Source organism: Camelus ferus, chromosome 28 (assembly GCF_009834535.1).
Source record: "Camelus ferus isolate YT-003-E chromosome 28, BCGSAC_Cfer_1.0, whole genome shotgun sequence".
Taxonomy (NCBI): domain Eukaryota; kingdom Metazoa; phylum Chordata; class Mammalia; order Artiodactyla; family Camelidae; genus Camelus; species Camelus ferus.
In genome coordinates this window covers 3,838,660-3,859,385 of record NC_045723.1, presented here as the reverse complement: position 1 = coordinate 3,859,385, position 20,726 = coordinate 3,838,660, and the positions used below count along the sequence as shown (strand labels likewise).

Sequence of the window (20,726 nt, the reverse complement as noted above, 5' to 3'; positions counted from 1 at the left end):
AGAATATTGGTTCAATGGGGGATGAATGGGTTGGTGCTGGGCAGTAGAAAGGAAAGGAGCTTTCATTTATTGAACAGACTAAGATAAATGCTTTACATTAATTGTCTCATTTACTATTCATAACTGCACAGTGAAGTGGTTATTAAACAACGGGGCGGTCAACTGTTAGCTTAAGTAACTCCCCCAAGCCTTCACCATCAATCACGGAGGCCCGGGAGTGCTTTCTACTACACAGTCCTTCCTCACTTGGAACTCAATCTTGCGAAAGCTTTGAGGTAGTAAAAGACAGCGTTCTGCTGAAATTGAATGGGAGCCATGGAGGTTTGGAATAGCTGTGTAGCTAAGATGGGAATAGTAAAAGCTTTCTAGGCAAAGCACTAAAATAAGAATTTGAAGAGCGTTTTCCCCAGAAATACTCTGAGACCCAGGAATAGGAGAAGGGAAAACAAAAGTGGAGGTGACCCTTTGCTGGGAGTGATTCCATGTGAATTTGATGGATTTGAGGAGTCTTGAGTACCACTAAAAGCCTGCTGAAGCGTCTCCTGGTGACATCTAAACCTGATGGGGAATGAAGTTGGTCTGGCAGGGAGCCCACTGACAGTGAGCATCTTGGTTGCTTAATGGCTGGGAAGCTTTTATGCTCACCTCCATTTGTAATTTGTTTAATACTCAAGGTATTAAACTCATAATCTAATAACTGAAACTTTGAAAATTGTCTTTAAGCTTCAAACATTGAGCAGTTTTGACTACAATTTCAGATGTAGTTCAACTGGTTTGTTCAAAAAGCTCTAACACTTTAGAAAAACATATGCAAATACTTTGATTCCAGTATTATGGCTACACTTACATTTAAACCTACTCTAAAACAACGACAGCACAGTGTAATTAATATTTTCATTATTTCTATCTTCCTAGGGTTATAACAAGATTTTTAGCTAATGTTAACACTTACTTAGCACATTATTCTAAATGCCTTACACATATTATCCTATTTAAGCAACACAATAACTGTATGAGATAGCTACTTTCATTATCCCAATTTTACAGATGGGCAAACTGAGAGGTTATGAAACTTGCCTAAGGTCACACAGGAAGGAATAGGCAGAGCCAGACTTTGATTTCAGGCAGTCTGCCAGAGCCTATGCTCCTATACTGTCCTGTATCTCTAAGTACTAGTTTTGGCATCTATGTAGGACCTAAAGGTAATATTTTGAGACCCTCTTGAGGATGGAAGACCAACAAGGATAATGCATACTGTCAGGGTGATGGAGTATATAGCTCAGTGGTAGAATGTGTGCTTAGCATGCATGAGGTCCTGGGTTCCATCCCCAGTGCCTCCTCGAACAACAACAACAAAATATATACTGTCTTAGAGGACATAACTTGCAGGCTTCAGTTGCCAACTGATGTTACATACTTGTTTCCACGTACACATGTATCACTTTCTGCCTCCAAGCAACATGTAAAACCCCAATCTCCTCCTCAGGTTGAGATACTTTTTATAGTTATACCAAACTTGTTTTTCCAGCAAGATTTTTGGTGGGTTTTTTTGTTTGTTTGTTTTCTTTTTGCCTTTCATGTAGGTTTTAGTTTAACTGATGTTCATCCTCAAGGTAATATTCTTTTAAAGTTTGCTTGGCCAGTGTTAACCCATTGTCTAGTAAATATACATTGATCTAGTCTTTCGGCACTTTTGAAAACGTAACTGTACCTTATTAGTATCTTATAATTAATAAGGCCAGCTGGAGGGCTCATCTCCTAAGGGAGGAAGGATTAAGTCTGCAGTTACCTTGCCTCTTGAGAATCTGAGGTTGGTTCATTATGAGGAGCCCATGTTCTGTCTACCTGGGCGCTTTGCTAATTAGTCCTTCCTATTTGGGGTATAGCGTTCCTGCTTCTGGGGTTACTTGGCTTATCCTCTTTGCCTAGTTTTCTTTTTTCATGCTCATATGAATGGATACAAGTGTATATCTCGAGGGTACATCTGTATTTTATGAATGGTCATACAATTAATAGAAAAAAAAACAAAATTACTTAACTGAAGGCTTAAACATTGCCTTCTTTGTATTACAACCATTTAAAAATACTTCATATTAGCTTTTCTATTTTGACTATAAAACACATAGTTTTTTCAAAATTCAAGTGATTTCATTTGGCAATAATAATTTGTACAACTTGGCCAGCGGGAGCCAGAGTCACCTGGTTTTTAACTGTCCAGCGATGTGGGAGCAGCTCAAATTCTAAATGTCCAAAACTGCACTTCTTAGCTTTCCCTCCAGACCTACTTTTCTGTTGCTCATCTCCATGGATGGTACCATTACTGACACATCAGGGCCTGGGAGTCATCCTTGCCTCTCCCATCCCATCCCATCTCCATTTCCAGTCGGCCTGTTGTCTCTTCTTAATAGTTCAACAGTGGATTCCCTTCTCCTGTTAAGTTGTAACCGCCTCCTCACTGGTCTACTCACTTCTTCTAATCCCGTTCTGCCACAGCTGCCCGGAGTGGTGTGGCCACCTGTGTCGGGGTGCCGGAGATCACCCTTTGTTCAGGGATGTGCTAGAAGAACTCAGGACTCATCCTCTAGTTGTCCTCTTGACTAAGATGATGACAGCAGTCTTGCAAGGTTACACAGGCAGATCGTCAGGGGGAAAGACAGGCGGAGTCTGGAGGAATTTCTGTGAAGTCCACCTCATGCTCTCTCCCATGAGGGCCACACAGAGCACATCCTCCTTTGGCAAAGAAAATACAGCGACATGTGTGATGTGTCAGCCCAAGGAAGCTCATTAGACTCAGAGCCCAAGTGTTTCAGCAGCAGGCCGTCTGCCCAACACATACCAAAATTCCAGGCCCTCTAGCAGCACGGCAGGTGTTCAGCATAAACCATATTGTTTGCACAAATAGCTTAGGCATAGTGGCCCACTCCTATCTCTAAGAGGGCTAAGGGTGGGCCAATAGGAAGCCCTCTCAAAACTGAAGTTGCCAGACCCCAGCCAAAGGCCAACCTTACAGGTCAACGCTCCTAAGAAACAGTCAGGTCTGCGGTAAGTTTCTGTACACCATCTTTCCTTCCTTTCTGGTCTTTTTCCTGTACACCAGCGTAAACACATACTCTTGTAAAACTAAAAAATCAGAATATAAGGAATTGTAAGAAATAAAATAAAAATCACTTGTAATGCCACTAACATTTTAATATATATTCTTCCAGTCTTTTTTCTGTACATGTGTGCACACTCAAATATGTAATTTTAAAAGCGTGCATTCTTCACTGAGTAGTGTATGAATTTCTTTGGGTTTTTTTTTCCCTTTAGATTTCTTTTTTTAAACAGAACATTACGAAGTTGAAGTTTCCTAGCTATCCCTCCCCCACCCTATTCCCCTCCCTCCCCAGAGGTACAATTTGATGTTTATTGGCCCATACAGGTTTTTGTAGATATGGTTTACCTGTTTTTAAATTTCATGTAACTATTGCACAGAAAGTCATTCTATAACTTTCTTATTTTTTGCTCAGTAATTATATTTTTGAAATTTATATGACTAACATGAGGCTCTAGTTCATTCATCTTAGTTAATATTTATGCACACACATACAAAGTCACAGTTGATCCTATTGGTGAACATGTAAGTCGTTTCCATTTATCAGGAGTGATCTTCCCCTCAGCGATTTGTGGTGCCACTTCAGTCGTATTTCAAGCTCCCTACATGCTTGGATGTGTTTGGGGATTTTCTAGCATACCTTGGTCTGTTACCTTTTCATAAAAATAAGTCATTATGGCATAGAGGTTAAAAACTGCTAGGCAGACCTGGATTCAAATTCTGCCTCAGCTTCTTAAAAAGCCTAAGTTTCCTAACCTGTAAAACAGTACCTAGCTTACTGATCCATGAGGAGGGCCTTAAAGTATGCTTGTAAAGAGTACTTAGCACAGTGCCTGGTAAGTAGCAAAAGTTCAATAAATGCTAATTATTATTAAAATGATATTAAGCATCATATTATATCATAAAATAGTATTTCTAATATGATTATGCTATCATATTAATATGCTATCATATTAATGTGATCATATGCTATTAATATGCTATCATATTAATGTAATAATATCAGTGGTATTCCATTCTGTGTATGGACTGGACCATAAATTATTTAATCAAATCTCCTATTTTAGAAACTTAGGCTATTTCAAATCTTACAATGTATTGTGAGAATTAAACAAGATGATACATGTAGAGTCATTAAGAGGTCACCTCACATAACACTTTATAAAGGTCAGTATTAACAATGATTATTAAAAATCTCTACGTGTGTTCTTTCTTTTATCCTTAGGGAAAACTCCAAGGAGGGAATTGCTGGGTCTAAGGGTACGTGTTTAAAGGCCTTTGATGGACATTGCAGTGATCTTTCTAAAACACAAATCTGGTAGTGACCCTTCTATGCTTAAATCCTTCTGTGATCCCCGTGCCACTGGGAATAGGACCGTGTGGAGCTGGCCTTGATCTAGCTGGGCCCTGCCTGCCTCTTCTCTCGTCTCTCCCCACAGCACTGCTCACAACCTAGACGTCACCATTCTAAACTCACTACAGTTGTTCATCCTTTCCCTGGCTAGACCTGCCTCCTTGTTTTTGGAAAACTGGATGTTTTTCATCAAGTTCCACTAGAATGTTCCACTGCCTCCCCCAAATCAAAACTTATCTTAAGTCCCGCTTCTGCCAAGAAACTTGCAGTGTTCCTCCGTCCATTCCGCCTGGGTAGACAAGCCTCTGGTGTGCTCTCCTGGTTTGCTGTGCACATGCATCTCTTTAGAGCACGTATCCATCCTGTTATAAGATATTAACTTGATTTCTTGTTTGTTCTATGTGGTATCTTATAAGCTTTTGGAAGACAAGGGTGGTGTCAATTTTTTTTGCTTTGGTATAAATAGCTGGTGCTGAATAAATGTTGGTTGGGTAGACGGATGAATGAATAACAAAGTTCAGTGAATACAGTCCCTTGACTGCAGCACAGTGGACAATGAGCCACAGACACACTTTTTCCTCCTTCTCAGGACCACACAGTCTCCACACCCTACTCATGAATCCCCAAGATGCTTGATTTAACTGTGTCTTATTTAGACTCTTAATTGTGAAAAACTGAGATGTACTCAGTTAACTCAAGTAAAGGGAATTTAGTGATAAAGATTCACACAAAGGCTAAGAGGGTTACAGTCTTAAGGAAATCTAAGAATAAGTAAGGTTGGTCTACATGTAAATTGTGGTTCTGGGTGGTACTAGGTGAACTGGGGCCTCAGGGCCAGGAATCCCTGGGTGTCGGCTTCAGCGCTTCACCACCACATGCCTGCCTGTTTAGTCTGTTCCATCCTGTTTTTGCATCGTGCCTCTCACGTCCTCCCAGGCTCTGCTTCCTGGTAGCTCAGGCTCCCCTGACCCATGTGGCTACTTCTGTATCCCTGTGCCCTCTTCATACCCTTTCAGCTCATCACTAGTTGTCCTGACATTTCTTAGTTCACAGTCCTGAGGATGGACGGATGTCATCTTTTCAAACCAGGTCGCATGTTAGTCCACTGCTCAGCCTGTGCATTGCCCATCTGTGGCCTTACCAGTGTGGCTCCAGGAGTATGACGCAGGGTCACGTGGAATAAGTCATGGCTGCCCAAGGGCTGCTCCTTTCGCACAGGGTATTGCTGTGAATGGGCCAGTTTTCCCTTGAAGACGCTGTGGGTATTTACTTGACATGACTTAGCTGTATAGTCATTTATAAAATTACTTACACTTTTTGTCTAGTAATCATTCCGAACAATATTGAGTGTAAATTTATAAAGACGGTGTGATCCTTAATATGTCCTTGACTGCCAGGAATAGATGTTTGCCTCTGGGATGACAGCAGAACAAGCGCCACCCTGTGTTCTCAGCAGTGGTACCCACGGCCTTTGGCTCTAATGCCGGCGTGGAGCCGGCTTGCTCTTGGCCTTGCTTTTCTTTGCCTTCCCTTTTTATAGGGTGTTGAGAATGAGGGTGGGTACATAACTCACTGGCGTGTGGAAAATTTCTTGCTTCATGGGTCACAAAACTACAAAACAAGACTGGTCTCCCTCATACCCTCTTTCTCCCCCCACAGCTTTGCCTCATTGGGACTCGGCTCCTCTCCACGAGGAGGGCGCACACGAGGGAATGGCTGCTGTGTCTCCGACCGCCAGGTGCCAGGTGAGGGAGAATTTCATGTTCCTGAAATACTCTCGTAGTCTCCAGAATGTAACCACTTTTCTTTCTCTATCCTGGAGCTACTTTGATCAAACCCAGCCAGGTGGGGGAGAGACTCCATAGGTAGTGCGTCCTTCCCGTTTGACTGGTGCTGTGTTTTAGTGACCTTTTCTTGCCTTGGACATGTGCCCACTAGTCTGCCACCAGGCACACAGCCCCTGTAGCCTTCACTCCAAGTGATTTGTCTAAAAACCAATGGTACGGGTCTGAGTGGAAGGTTTGGGGAACAGCGGGCTGCTTCTAGTCCTGACTTCCCTTTAGTACCTCCATGTATGGACTGAAAGTAGGCCCCCACATTGCAGGGAGGCTGGGTTAGGCGGGGAATGTGACACGTGCTGTAAAGCGCCTCAGTGAGGCTGAAGGAGTCCTGAAGAGTTTTGTGTGGGCAGAGACACGCAGTCACCCCATTCCCGCCCAAGGGCAGAGAGTCCTGAAGTCCACACTCTGGTTTAGAACTTCTACAGACACGCAGGAGACTCAGCGGGGTTTTAGGATTGGAGGTCAAGATGCAGTCTTGCAGAATCACAGAACATAAGAGTGATCTTAAAGATGATCTAATCAACGCCATTATTTGAAGGATTTGTAAAAAGAAAAAAAAGACAATTGATGAAATTTAACTAAGATTATAGATTAGATAATAGTATATCAGTGCTATCCTGATTTTTTCAGTTACACTGTGATTATGCAAGAGAATTTCCATGTTTTTACAAAATATAAACTGAAACATTTTTGAGTAAAGAGACCTCATGTTTGCAAGTTACTCAAGAATTTCAGGAAAAAGATAGGTGAATGTGTAGACACCAAGAAAGATAAAGCCAGTGTGGAAAACATTAACATCTGGGGAAGCTGGGGAAAGGGTACACGGGAGGTCTTCGTTCTGTTCTTACAAGTTCTCTGTAAGTCTGGCGGAAGAGCCCCTGATGCTCAGAGGCCCGGCTGCGAAGACAGTGTGGAATTGTGACCAAGAACATCACGCCTCGGGGGATGTTTGCGCTTTCCCCAGATGCTTCAAAGCCCTACTTTGTCAGAACCATTTTCTTTCCACTCTCTCTGCATCCTCCAGGCTCTTGTCATTCTGACAGTTTGGTCTGGTCCATGTAGAGAGAAGGGTTATGAATAAGGGAGAATGTGATTGTGTTTCCAGGACCCGGTGACATTCGAGGACGTGGCTGTGGTTTTCACAGATGAAGAGTGGAGGCGTCTGGTCCCTATTCAGAGAGACCTGTACAAGGAGGTGATGCTGGAGAACTATAAGAGCGTTGTCTCGTTGGGTAAGGAGCACTTCCCACACGGAGCAGACTCTGTATTGTGTTGATGTGGGGTTGGGAGGCTAATAAATTGACACCTCTTCTCCCACCTGAGTCTGAACCCCTGAGAGACAAGATAGGAGAGCAGAAGGATATGGCTTCAGTGGGTTTCTTAGTCCTGAACCCTGACTTGGAACAGGCTGGCTTCTGATCTGTAAGCAGGCTAGACAGCCGCAGGCTCCCTCGCTGCAACACGGAGGGCTGGGGCGATGGAGCGGAGCATGAGAGCCTGCTGCTGGGAGCTGCTCTCCAGGGGGAGAGGAGGCTGAGTCACACACGCCCGGTTCTTCCCCAGCTCGGCAGTAACTTACTCAGCTCCACCCAGAGCTCTGAGGGGCGGAGATGGGTGTGAGGGGCCATCTCGACGGGGGAAAATTTCTCCTCAGAGAAGCAGAGGAGGGGGAAAGGAGTGTTTCCCTTTAAAAAGAGGACAGTGTGGGGGTGGGATTATAAGGCTGTGCCTCAGAGAAGGTCACTAGAAATGTGTTTGATTTTGATTATTTGTCTTAAGGACAGTCTCAGAGAGATGCCCATGGAAGGCACTTCACAATTGTAGAGACTTGTGTGACAAAAGGAAAATTAAGAGCTTCTGCTGATGGGGTATTCAGGAGGAGTAAAGTTGGGCTCCTGCGAGTAATGAGAACCTCTCAGAAACTTCCAGAATGAGAGGCTGAGAGTGTGCAGATTCAGAACAGACTTAAAATCAGCAGCAGGTGTCAGTGAAAGGATTCACACTGCAGATTTCATGGAAGGTAGGTCAAAAAAGCAAGCATAACACCCCTGGATTAGCTCAAACAGGTCAAACATGGAAATAGAATGTTCATGGGGCATTAGGGGGACTGCTGAGGCTGTGTCACAGATTTTGGCGGGATAAAATACAGAGAAAAATAGAATTCCCAAGGTCAGAGAGAGGAAGCCATGGGGAGGTGATGGCAGTGGCCGTTTTGTGAGCAGGGTGTCAGCCTACAGCTGGATGGGTGATCCTTGGGCCCAATAAGAAAGTATCCCTATTTCCTAAGTCAAGGGTCCCAATGCAACGGAATTTTAGGCCTCAAGACTATTTCCAGAAGGAGATCTATTTTTTAACCAAAAATGAACAGATTTGCTTCTAGAAATTTGTCCTAAGGAAATAATAAGATTAGCAGCCCGTGGTGTACACAAATACTCACCATCACATTGTTAGCAGCAAAGCATTGAAAACAGTCTGAAATTCTGTCAGCAGGAGATTAAATAAACTGTTGTTTCATACAATGTAACGTCATGTAGCCATTAAAATGGTGCAGTAGATGTGCTAATTAAAATAAAATATTTTAAATGTATTATCATGTGAAAAAAATCAAGTTTAAAATTCAGCATCATTTCATTTTACTTGTTTGTTTTTGATTTCTTTTAATTGAGAGTCTTCTGCCCAAAATGATCTTTTACATGTAAAAGTGACTGGAGTGACTTGTATTATATATAGTGAATCGTAGTGGATTTAGGATGTCAAAATAAATCAAATATGAATGATTTTAGGTGGGGTAGCCTTAGTCATTTTCCAAATAATGCTCTCCAGTAGTTTTTTTTTTTTTTTATTTTGAAATTTTGAGATATAATTGTCATTATCCAGTTTTTAACAAAATGTATCTCCAGGTATCTTTCAGTATCAAAGTGAATAGAAAGAAAGAAAGAAAAAAATGAATGCGAAGTACAAAAGGTGATTTTTCTTTTTCCTTGTATATGCCCCTAGTTTTCTTATAATGAACATGATCCTCTTGTTTAAGTGAAACCATAATACTAAAGGATAAGCAAACAGAAATGGGCACCTTCATTACACATTTTTACACAAGGTGATCTTTTTTCATTCTCACCTTCCCTGAGATGAGGACTCTTCCCTGCAGTCCTACCAGTGCTAAAGCTAGGAACATCTCGTTCACTTCCTGGGGAAGAAGAAACACATTAATTCAGACAGATTCCATCAACTCTCTGACCGGACGCTGCTTGTTCCTTTTTAGAACTTCAGTCTTGATCTCCATTCAGAGGTTCCTGCATTCCTTACATTACTTTGTGCTCTGTGTTCCTGATGTGCGCTTCCTGCCTGCTGCGCCTTCTCTCTGAAAGACTCAGAAGCTGGGATTAGCTTTGGGATAGTTGTGTGCATTCATCACCTGCGACCACCTGGCTTGTCTTTTTCTCCATGAGCAGGGCTTCCAGTGCCTGGACCTGATGTGATTTTCCAGTTGAAGAGAGGGGATGCGCCTTGGATCATGGAGCTTCATGGATCTGAGGGGACAGAGTGTGCAGAGAATGTCTGTCTAGGTAATTGAGTATGAACGGGGCAGGGCAGAGTTTGTTTTGTGGTGGTTATTTAGGTGTGAGTGGGAGGAAGTATTGGGTACTACTTTTTTCTCAAATTCAAATCTTTATTGTTTATTCTTTATCATCCACCAACTTTCTTTTTTTTCCCTCTGCATCTTAAAGTATTGTTCACCTTTATTCACCGAATGTTCACATTCTCAGACCTGTCACGTTGCCCATTCACACAGTGATACTCCTGTTCCTCACCATCCCTTCCATGTAGCCGGCTCTCCTACGGCACTTGGCCACGCTCCCAATAGAAATTCTCCCCTTTTCTGAGATTTCCACCATCAGTTCTATTCCCTGCTGTCAGTTCAGTCCCAAGTCTTGATTTCTCCCTAGAGTATAAGACTATTTGTGGGAGCAGGCGATGCAGCAACTGTACGTTACTTTTCAGATTTATCACAATATCTCTTCTTTCTGCTGTAACATTTCTTAGCCCAGAAAAGAAACTGCACCTGTGTTTTCTGTCCATTCCAGACTGGGAGACTAAGCCTGAGATTCAAGGTCCTTCAGAAGTAGAAAAATCAGAAGGAACATTGAGCGAAAAGCTTGGAAGAAAAGGTCCTCTGTGTCCTAAATTGGAATTTCATGCCCTGGAGGGTGGGTTGGAAACAGAGAAGGAAAGTCCTGCAGCGGAGGCCTGCAAGAAGTCCCTTTCCCGGGAGGAAGGCTTGCGGCACCGGTCAGCCCCTCCCAGGAAAACTCTCACTAAAGAGCGGGACCAGGAATGCAGTGACTGCGGGAAGACCTTTTTTGACCACTCCTCCCTTATCCGCCACCAGAGGACTCACACTGGAGAGAAGCCCTATGACTGTCCTGAGTGCGGGAAAGCCTTCAGTCACAGGAGCAGTCTCAGTAGGCACCTGATGTCGCACACTGGGGAGAGCCCCTACGAGTGCAGTGCCTGTGGGAAAGCCTTTTTCGACCGTTCATCCCTAACTGTACATCAGCGAATTCATACTGGGGAGAAGCCCTTTAAATGCAATGAGTGTGGGAAAGCCTTCTTTGATCGTTCATCCCTCACTCGACACCAGAGAATTCATACTGGAGAAAGTCCTTACGAATGTAATCAGTGTGGGAAAGCCTTCAGCCAGAAAAGCATTCTTACTCGACATCAGCTCATCCATACGGGCAGGAAGCCTTATGAATGTAACGAGTGTGGGAAAGCCTTCTATGGTGTCTCCTCATTGAACAGACATCAGAAAGCTCACGCCGGAGAACCCCGCTATCAGTGCAGTGAGTGCGGGAAAGCTTTCTTTGACCGCTCCTCCCTTACACAGCATCAGAAGATTCACACTGGAGACAAGCCATATGAATGCAGTGAATGCGGGAAAGCCTTTAGCCAGAGGTGCCGGCTTACACGACACCAGCGAGTTCACACAGGAGAGAAGCCCTTTGAATGCAGCGTGTGTGGGAAAGTTTTCAGTTCTAAATCATCAGTTATTCAACACCAGCGGCGTTATGCCAAACAGGGAATAGACTGAGTTGGCCAAAAACTTTAGTCACAGGACCTCCATGAAAACTTAAGATGGGGGTTCCCCAGCTTAGACAAACCCATCGCCTGATCATTCTGTGTGTTCTGGCTGCTGCTTTCCTTTCCTGCCTCTGCTGCCACAGTGTTTGAATGAACACCCTCTGCCCACTGTGTGATAGAGCTGACGTGGGATGGATACCAGAAATTCGGATGTGACTTTAAAAAGTCAACACTTGGCAGAAGTTTGTCAGACAACAGGGATCGCCATTAGGAGGCCATCTTCAGACACACCTCTTGTCTGAGGCCCCAGGTCTCACTGCACTTTAAATAACTGGAGGCTACAACAGGTGGGGAAAGGCAGCCTTGTGCCAGAACAGTACTGTTGTTTCTGAAACAGTTCTTTTTTTGTAGCTGTTCGTCCCTCTCCCTTGGAGCTTTTTTTGGGTACTGACCTCATTCTGTTGTTTCCCAGCTTCTAGATCTCCCAATACTGCCACCACCACTAGCTAGCACTTACTGAGTGCTTATTATGGGACAAGCACTCAGCTGAGAGTGTTGTAAGGAGTAGATTATTTGGTCCTCTCACCAACCCTCTCATAAGTACTGTCACTACTCACATTTTACAGGTGAGCAAACTGAAGTCTGGAGGGGTTAAGTAACTTGCCCCAGGTGACAGCTAGTCAAAAGTGAAGCCAGGTCTTGAATACAGGTCTCCCTTCAAAGTCTATTCTCTGTACCATTTTATGCTATAATGTTTATAATTTATATACAGGTACTATCTCCTCACCCAGACTGTAAGCACTTGGAGGTGTGACTTGGATGTCTTTGTGTCTCATACAGTGCCTTGCAAATAACAGGTGCTCAATAAACATTTAACTGAAGTAATGACTTTCTGACTTACCAAGTTCTATTTAAAACACCTCTTAGATTCACATCCTTTTTCTTGAGTTTTCACAGTCTGGCCTGTACCTTTATCACCTCAGGGTCCTGTTACTGCAGGAGTCACTCCCTGTTTCAGATTCTTTCCTCTTCATTTTTGAGGAGGTGTGTGTTAAGCTATGGTGCAGTAACAAGTAAGCCCCAAATAAACAAAGATTCATTTCTCATGTAGAATCTGATGTGAGTCAGTCTGTCTTGCCTCATCCTTATCATTTAGAACATGTTGCCTCCAGGGTCATCATGGGAGAGAAATCTGGAGGAGATTTTAGGATATTTTTAAGGGCCATCACTTCTGTTTATATCTCATACACCAGACCCCAGCACCAAGAGGCTAGGAAAGTAAACAGGCACCTCAATATTTGGTTAACATCAGCAGCCTCTGTCACAGTTACATTTTGCATATTACTGTTAGACCAGTCTTTTCAAATGGCCCCCTTCCTGCCCATCATTGCTTTACTCAAGACCTAAAGGAGCTCCCTGTTTAATGAAAGTGTCCCTGAATATTTGTCTGCCTTGACATGGTCCTGCATTGCTGAACTTGAAGTCCCAACTTCCCAAACCCTCTGTACCCTGGGCCCAGCCATGTATTTTTATTTTGTTGAAGATCAGGCACCAGGCAACTTTGACTCTAGGCATCTGCATTCCTTTTCTATTGGCTTAAGGTGATGCCCAGAAGAGGACTTGATTCTGAAAGGCTGTCTGGAACTTAGCTCTCCCTGCATGAATCCAGGTGGACCAAAATGCATTTCTCCCTGGGAGTTAAAAGTCTGATTCAAGAAACTGGATTGCCAAACAGATCCTCAGCATACAAACAACCCTATTGATCAGTCTTTCTTAGAGCAGATGAGCAGCAGGGAAGACTTTTCACATGTGGACTTTCAAAGCAACTTGAGGAAAAACACAGTGCAGAATCTATCATAGTGGATAATATCTGCTATTATTTAATAATTTCAAGTAGAAAATAAAAGGAACTATTGACAAACTTTCGGCTGATGATTGTCTCTGAGAGTTCTGAATCTTATTTATTGCCTTGTTAAAAGTAAATTGAAGGTCAAATATTTCCCTAAGATACTTTGCTATTGTCAGCAAGCTGAGGCTTGAATGAATTTAGAATTCTAATGGACTTTTGAGTAAAGTGATAATCGAAACAGAGTGGGGACATAAATTCATCAATTCTCCATTTGTTCTCTTTTAAAATTTGGTGATGTTGAAGAGCATTTTTAAAAGGGTGAAATACTGTTCCATCTTCTAAAAATTCTGAGGAAAGGGTCATTTTACCTTTTAATTGATACCTCTCAATTCAGCATGGATTAATGGAGACCTTAAATTTTGAGGTTTTAGCTTCACCAAATGGCCATTGGTAGGATCAAATCTTGGAGTCAGAAGTTAGTTAAACTGGAAGCATGTCAGCATTCTTAAGGTTTAAGGCCAAGAATATCTGAGGCAGTGCAGCCAAGGTGTTCCATGTGAGCGTAGAGAATGAATTAATTTGAATATATTGAGCTTGAGATGCTTGTGAACTATCCAAACATGTATGGATGTTCTGTAGACAGACAAACCGAAAACAGTGATTTCAGATATAAAGGTGATATCTGAAACCACGTGAATGGAAGGAAATTGCTCATGAAGAAGGTGTAGTGTAGGAAGAGACTAGGGTCTTGGGGAACACCAAGATTTAAAGGGGTATGAAGAGAGGAAGAGCCATGAAAGCAGAGTGAACAGAACAGGATGGAGAGGCAAGAGAAACACCAAGTGAGTGCGATGTCACAGAATTTAAAAGACTCAAGAAAGGGAATAGTCAAAAAGCATTTAATGTTGCCCAAAAAGCATTCAATATTGCCAAGTGGTGAAAAAGGACAGAGTCTACTGGCGCTTGTCGGTAACTTGGATGGTGGCACCAAAGTCATACTGGAATGAACTTAGTTAAGGAATGAATGGGAAGTGGAAGGTAAAAATAGCAAGTGTCCACAATGCTGAGTAGTTTGGCTTCGATAACGAGAGAGGGAGAATGGCAGTTGGAGGGGGATGTGAGACTAAGGGAAGAATTCTTTAAAAATGTTAGAGATGTGAACACTTATCAGGATTCTTTAAGTATAGGTAACAAAATACTTCCCCAGCTTGCTAAAGTTTAAGAGTGCTTTATTGACAGTTACGATTGCAACGCCCAGGTTTATTGTTTCAATTAGAGAGGGCAGAAAGAACGGACGTGAAAAAAAGGCAAAGTTGTAGATTTGATTACGGGCAAGCATGAAAATTCTCCCTGATGCTTCTTCCTCACGTGAGGGAGAAGATTAGCAGGTGCCTGAGGAGAACAGAAAAGGTTTAAAAATATCCTTCTGGAGAACTGGATAGAAAGCTGCCTAGGAAACAGAGCTAACCGCGGTAGGGCAGCGAGTCCAGCGAGGGCAGGCAAACAGGGCTATGAGGCTGCTTTGGCTCTTTAATCGTAGGCTTTCCTCCATTTTTACTATTAAGTGAGGAGGTTTCACCTTTTAAATGATTCACTGGAATACCCCGTGGGTACCTAGGGGGCGGGGCGTCTGCGGTGGGCGTGGCCTTGGTGTCTCCCCTTACCCTCGAGGCCTTCTGGGAATCGTAGTTTTCAGGGCGCGTGTTGCGCAGGCGCTTTGAGGTCTTACGGGGCCACAGCGAGCAGGTTGGCCCCCAAGGTGAGGGTTTAGGATTGGGTGTGGTAGGAGAGGCTGCTGGGGGAGGGACGTGTTGAGGAAGGGGAGGGGAGGTAGGGAAGGATGCTTAGCGCCACCGCGTGAGGGCGGAACCGAAATGAGGTAGTGTTGAACTCTCCTTGGCTGCTGCTCCCCGGGCTAACCTTGAACTAGTCCGCTGCGCGCTGGGGAGGAGGCGCCAGCTGCGAGCCCAGCACCACTCAGGGTGAAGACGTGGCTGAGAGTGAAATGAGATCAGGATAGCCTGGCCTCCAGCGTGTTAGATGACGTGCTTTGGGGTGCGCAGGCCGCGCTCGGCTGTGCTCATCCCCGGGGTGGGATGGCGCGTTTCCTCCCCTAGCCTTCCTGACCGAAGCTCGCTGTGCCGCCCTTCCGCAGCTAACCCGACCTAGGGCCTCGGGACACCTGGATTGAACCGATTCTGCTGAATCCTGCTGATCCATCTTTCCCGGAAAGCACCTCAGATTGCTCATTTCTCTGGGTTCCCTGGGCCTGGTCCAGGGTTTCAACGCCTTCCACCTGGCCTGTTGCAGCTGCACAAAGACGCTCCCTCTTCTAAGCTTCAGTTCCGCTTTCCAACACCAACCAGACTTTCTTGCAAAACTTGGTATTTCAACTAGTCCGCAAATATTTCTTGAGTACCAGATATGTGGAAGTAGCTTTCCTGGAATGAGGAAAGCAAGATTTGGCTCCCAAGATTCATCATCGACTTGGAAAGATAAAACAAAAACACAAATAACTATAGTATCAGATAGTATATATTAGGCGATTGAGGCAGAATCTGAGAGTTCAAGGAAGATAACGACCCTGACTCTTTACTTCATGATGTGGATTCATTTGGTAGAGGATTGGAAATGAGATTCTTAAGACTGATGCCCACCTTTTGGTTCTGTGAGCCATGTTGCATGCTGTGTTCTTCTGTGTATCCCCAGGACCTCAAAAGAACTCTTAAGAAGAGAGATCTTGGTAGCAGAACATGAACAATGAAGCTTCAAGTGAGGGAACTGGGAGGTTTTGCTACCTGCCTTAGGTCCCTGGGTTGCAACTTAAAGGAACCCAGCTCAAAGTAGTATCAGGGGGATTCATTTCGAGGATACTTGTGGGTCTCGGAACCCAAGGAGAAGACTGCAGGTGTGCCTGTAAACTTGAACCAGGGGCCAGAAGAAATTCAGGACCTTCTTGTAACCCTTTGCTTCTACTTATATATATACTGATGTTTGATATTTTCTTGTTACTGCTGACTGGCTTTTCCTGCTCTCAGATGGCATGGCAAAATGTGGCTGTTGAGGGCTCCTAAGTTTTCTTGCCCTCAAGTGGAACTTCATGAGAAGAGACTGACCTCTTCTTTTTTGTGTAATTTCTTTTTTTTTTTTTTTAAATCGAAGTATAGTCAGTTTACAATGTTATGTCAGTTTCTGGTGTACAGCATAATGTTTCAGTCATACATGTACATACATATGTTCCTTTTCATAGTTTTCACTAAAGGTTACTACAAGATATTGAATATAGTTTCCTGTGTTATACAGTAGAAACTTGTTTATCTATTTTATATATAGTGGTTAGTATCTGCAAATCTCAAACTCTCGATTTATTCCTTCCTACCCCCATTCTCTCCTGGTAACCATAAGTTTGTTTTCTGTGTCTGTGAGAGACTGACCTCTTCTTGGTTCTATTTCCAAAATTCCAGGAGGAGGACTGTAATTGGGTCAGATGCCAATCAGCTTTGTCCAGAAAGTGGAGTCATTTTTTATTAATGTGCAGTTGTGGGAAGAGATTTCCTTGGAAAGTGTGATGTGCTGTTGGCAGAGCTCAAGAGACAGAATAATAGCTGCCTGTCACTCACCTTGAAATACTGCTCCTAGGACAGCTACTTTCTCTAGAGCAGTAGGTCTGGCCTGGCTGTCATCCCTGTCTCTGCCAACTCTGACACAAAGTTGTGGCATATTCATAATATCCATCCCCTGGGAAAGAGTGAGTTTACTTCCAGGTTTGCTTCACTTTTAGAAGGGTATTGGGAGTCAGGGCTGTCTCACACCTAATTGTTAAGTAGAGATTTTCAGCCTGGATCACACAGCTGCAAAATGGGGTTGTTCTTTATGTTTCCTTGTCTAGTTCTGCCATCTCTGGTCCCAGCCTTTTCCAAGAGAACACCGATGAGGAGAGAATGGCAGCTGTGCCCCTAACAGCCGCACGGCAGGTGAATTGGACTGACTTCAATCTGAAGCTTCCCTGCCAGCCAGACAGTGAATGCCTTGGAGACGGGCCCCATCTGGTGGAAGATGGCCTCCGCAGAGAATACTCACAAGTACCCTGTCTGGCTCCGGATTCTCTCCTTCCTCACCACACAGCCCAGCTGCAGGGACCTTCCTTGTGAGTGGCCCTTCATAAAGCCTTGGCGACCGGCCCCCTCGTGAGTTTGTAATGGTTGGGGAGTGGAGGGTTGAGGCAGCTCTGTCCTGAGCAATGTGCCTGGTGGTTCAGGGGGTGCTTAAAATTTCATGAGAATGTAAACACCCTGAATCCTCTGGTCTGGACAGGATGTAACTTCCTTTTAAAGAAATGCTGTATCTTTGAACCCATTTCTCCAGTTTCAGTTCTTCAGAGGATCCTGTTACAAATTCACTCATCATGGGTCTTCCCTTGGCTTGAGAACCAGTTGCTCACACTGAAATCTCATGGGTCCATAAATGTTAGAGCTGGAAGGGACTTAAAAAATTATTTGATTTAACTCTGTCATTTTATAGTTTAAAAAATTGAGGCTATGTAACAGTGCCCCTGAAATTTGGAGGCTCTGTCATGAATATGATGACATGAGGCCATAACCAAGAGTTTCAGGACTTAGATCACAGACCTGTACCTCTTTCTTCAAATACCTGGCCCCCTTGACATCATCAAAACCATTTCTTTTCCATTCCATTTCTCTTCCAGTGCTGTATGTAGTCTTTCCTCCTCCTCGGTGACACATAAAAGAAGACCCATAAGTGAGGGAGAATATGTTTGTCTTTTCAGAAGTCGATCAAGTTTAAGGATGTGGCTACGAAGTTCTCAAGGGATGAGTGAAAGCAGTTGGCTCCTACTCAAAGGGCCCTTTACAGGAAAGTGATGCTGGAGAACTATCACGGTTTTGTTTCTTTGGGTGAGCAGGACTTTCCTTAGTGACTCAGAACCTGCGCGCGCGCGTGTGTGTGTGTGTGTGTGTGTGTGTGTGTGTGTGTTGAAAGAGTGTGGCTCTTCCTTTCTGCCTGAGGCAAAATTGTACATCTTTGGACAGATCCCCAGAAAGGGTAAAGAATAGTTTGTGAGTTTATAGGCTTTTTGTTGTTTGTTTGTGTTTAACTAGTGATGCATTAGTACAGGGATTTGGTTGATGCCTCAAGGAGCTGCTTTGAAAATATATTGCTGAGCAAAGAAGGAGTGAAATCCTATCTCCTCACCAGGAGGTAAAGAACAGGTTCCTGTTGATGTCAAAACTCATTCAAGGCAAGAGGGTATAGCTCAAGTGGTAGAGCACATGCGTAGCATGCACAAGGTCCTGGGTTCAATCCCCAGTACCTCCTCCAAATATAAATAAGTAAATAAACCTAATTAACTGCCCTTCATAAAACAAACAAACAAAGAAGTAAAATGGAAAACTGATTCAAAAGACCTTGAAATATAGTCATGAAGAACAACAGTGAAGGAGAGGTAGCGTATAGAGAGCACACAGAATCCTGTAGGAAGGGGAACCACCAGACAGTTTTTAAAACAACAAAGGAAGGCTGAGATAATGCCAGGGCTCTCTAGACCACAGCAATGGACCAAGAACAGCAAGAAGAACAGGACATTTGAACAGCATTAAGGGAGGCTGCCGAGTCCAAGCAGCCAAGTCCAGAAATTTCTAAGGCCAGGGGCCAGAAAGTGCAGCAAAATGTCCAAAGATGTGGCTGTCATGTCAGTGAAGCCTCATTGTGCAGCCTGAGGGGCACCCCGGGGCCAAGAGGAAATGGCCCTTTTAATCTGCATAAAGTCTATAGGATAAGGGAAGACTAGACTGAAATCCTAGCTTTAAGTAAAAAGTTGTATTATGCAAAACTGAAAATGTGTACCCTCTCTTCTGGGAATCATCCTAAGGGGGAATAAAGTCAGATAAATGTTCATCTCAGTTTTGCTTAAAATTGTGAAAAAAGAAAAAACAATATACATACTTCGTAATAGGCATTTAGAGAAATGAATTACTGTACATCCATAATGGGCTACAGTGTAATATGGGCCTTGACAGTGCTGGTTTTTATAGAGTTTGAAAGCTGGGAATGACACATTGTTAAATGATAAAAGCAGGATACAAAATCATCAGAACTTAGTACATTTCTAAATATATCTATATGCACAGAAAAAGTCTGGAAGAATGTGCACCAAAACGTTACCCCTCATTGTCTTTGACTGCTAGGCTCGCAGGTGACTGTTCCTTTTCTCTTTTTTGTATGTCTCTATTGTCTACAATGAATATGGAGTATTTTAAAATATTTTTTAAATGACAAAAAAGATGAAGAAACACATTTTTTAAGTGCATAGAGTGATTGACAACAAATTTAGTGTGGTGGTTACCTCATGAGAGGAAGGGAGAAGGATGAGGGAGGGGCTTCAAACTTAGTGTTAATGTGTATCTCCTAAGTTAGCTGGTGGGTTCTTAGGTGTTTGTTTTAGTCTTTATGCCTTCTGTTTGTCTTAAATATTTAATAATGCATTAAAAACTAAATATAGAAAATCAAAGCTCTATCCACGTCACTACTTAAAATTTTTAAAAGCCATCTGCATAGTTCCCTTTTCCTCCCTAGAGGGCAAGGAGCTGTTATTAAACCCTGAGACAGCTAGGAATTTCCATCCCAAACGGCCATTTCTCCTTTTGTTCTTTGTGAGCAGGACTTCTAGTTCCTAAACCTGCTGTGATTTTCCAGTTGAAGAGAGGTGAAGAGCCGTAGAAACTTGATTTTTAGGAAGCTGAAGAGAGAGGAGGCCCAGGGGGTGCCGCTGTAGGTACGTGTGAACCGGGCAGGTGGGACTTTGCCAGATGGTTCACTGAGAGTCCGCTCCCTGAGGTCTCGCAGGCCCGTGGAGAGGGTCCCTACCATACCAGGCCTTTGCCTGGAAAGCCTGTCCCCCAGATAGACACATGGCTTTCTCGTCACCTTTCTCAAGTTCTTGCTCAAATGTCCCACATTCTCAGTCGGGCCTGCCCTGAGCACCCTAATAAGTAAAACTGAACTCCGCCCATCCTTTTCTGCTCCCTGGCCCCTCACTCCCCAGCTCTCTTCCATCTTCCTAACATACTATATCTTTACTTCTTTATTTTATTTTTGTCTGTCCACGCCTACTCTCCAATTAAAATGTAAACTCCACGAGAGACCTTTGTTTTATGCTTTTCACTGTCTCCCCAGCGTCTGGAACAGTACCTGGTACATAGCACACACTCGGATATTTATCAGAGGAATGACTCAGTGGCGCTGTGCATAGCAAGGCCCTTTGCCTTGGTTTTTCTTGGGGGAGCTGGTTGAGACCTATCTTTATTTCAACTCTGCTAACATTTTCTTATCTTTCCTGCTTGTCCTGTAGCGAATCTCCCTCCTCTTCCTCTAAAACACCGTCCAGCCATCCTGGACAGCTCACTTTCTCAGGTGGTAGCCTCCCTCCCTGCTTATCCTCTGCCATTTACCCTCATGGACATGTAACAAACTGCCCAGCCATTTCTCTGC

At 43.6% G+C, this 20,726-nt stretch overlaps 1 protein-coding gene and 1 long non-coding RNA gene across 3 annotated transcripts in view; both read left to right on the top strand.

Moving 5' to 3' along the window:
- Nucleotides 1-13,293, top strand: part of ZNF2 (zinc finger protein 2) — a 30,077-nt gene extending 16,784 nt beyond the window's left edge. For both annotated transcript variants that reach the window (XM_032469756.1, XM_032469755.1), the window contains exons 2-5: nt 6,108-6,193; nt 7,395-7,521; nt 9,742-9,855; nt 10,375-13,293. In XM_032469756.1, coding sequence (XP_032325647.1) covers nt 6,161-6,193; nt 7,395-7,521; nt 9,742-9,855; nt 10,375-11,381 — 1,281 coding nt within the window. In that variant the 5' untranslated portion in view covers nt 6,108-6,160 and the 3' untranslated portion in view covers nt 11,382-13,293. The remainder of the gene's footprint in view (nt 1-6,107; nt 6,194-7,394; nt 7,522-9,741; nt 9,856-10,374) is intronic.
- A 1,642-nt stretch (nt 13,294-14,935) lies between these two features.
- On the top strand, nt 14,936-17,919 carry LOC116660384. Its single transcript, XR_004315870.1, has 3 exons — nt 14,936-14,979; nt 15,376-16,350; nt 17,110-17,919. It is a non-coding gene; the product is annotated as an uncharacterized LOC116660384 (long non-coding RNA).
- The last annotated feature ends 2,807 nt before the right edge of the window (nt 17,920-20,726 follow it).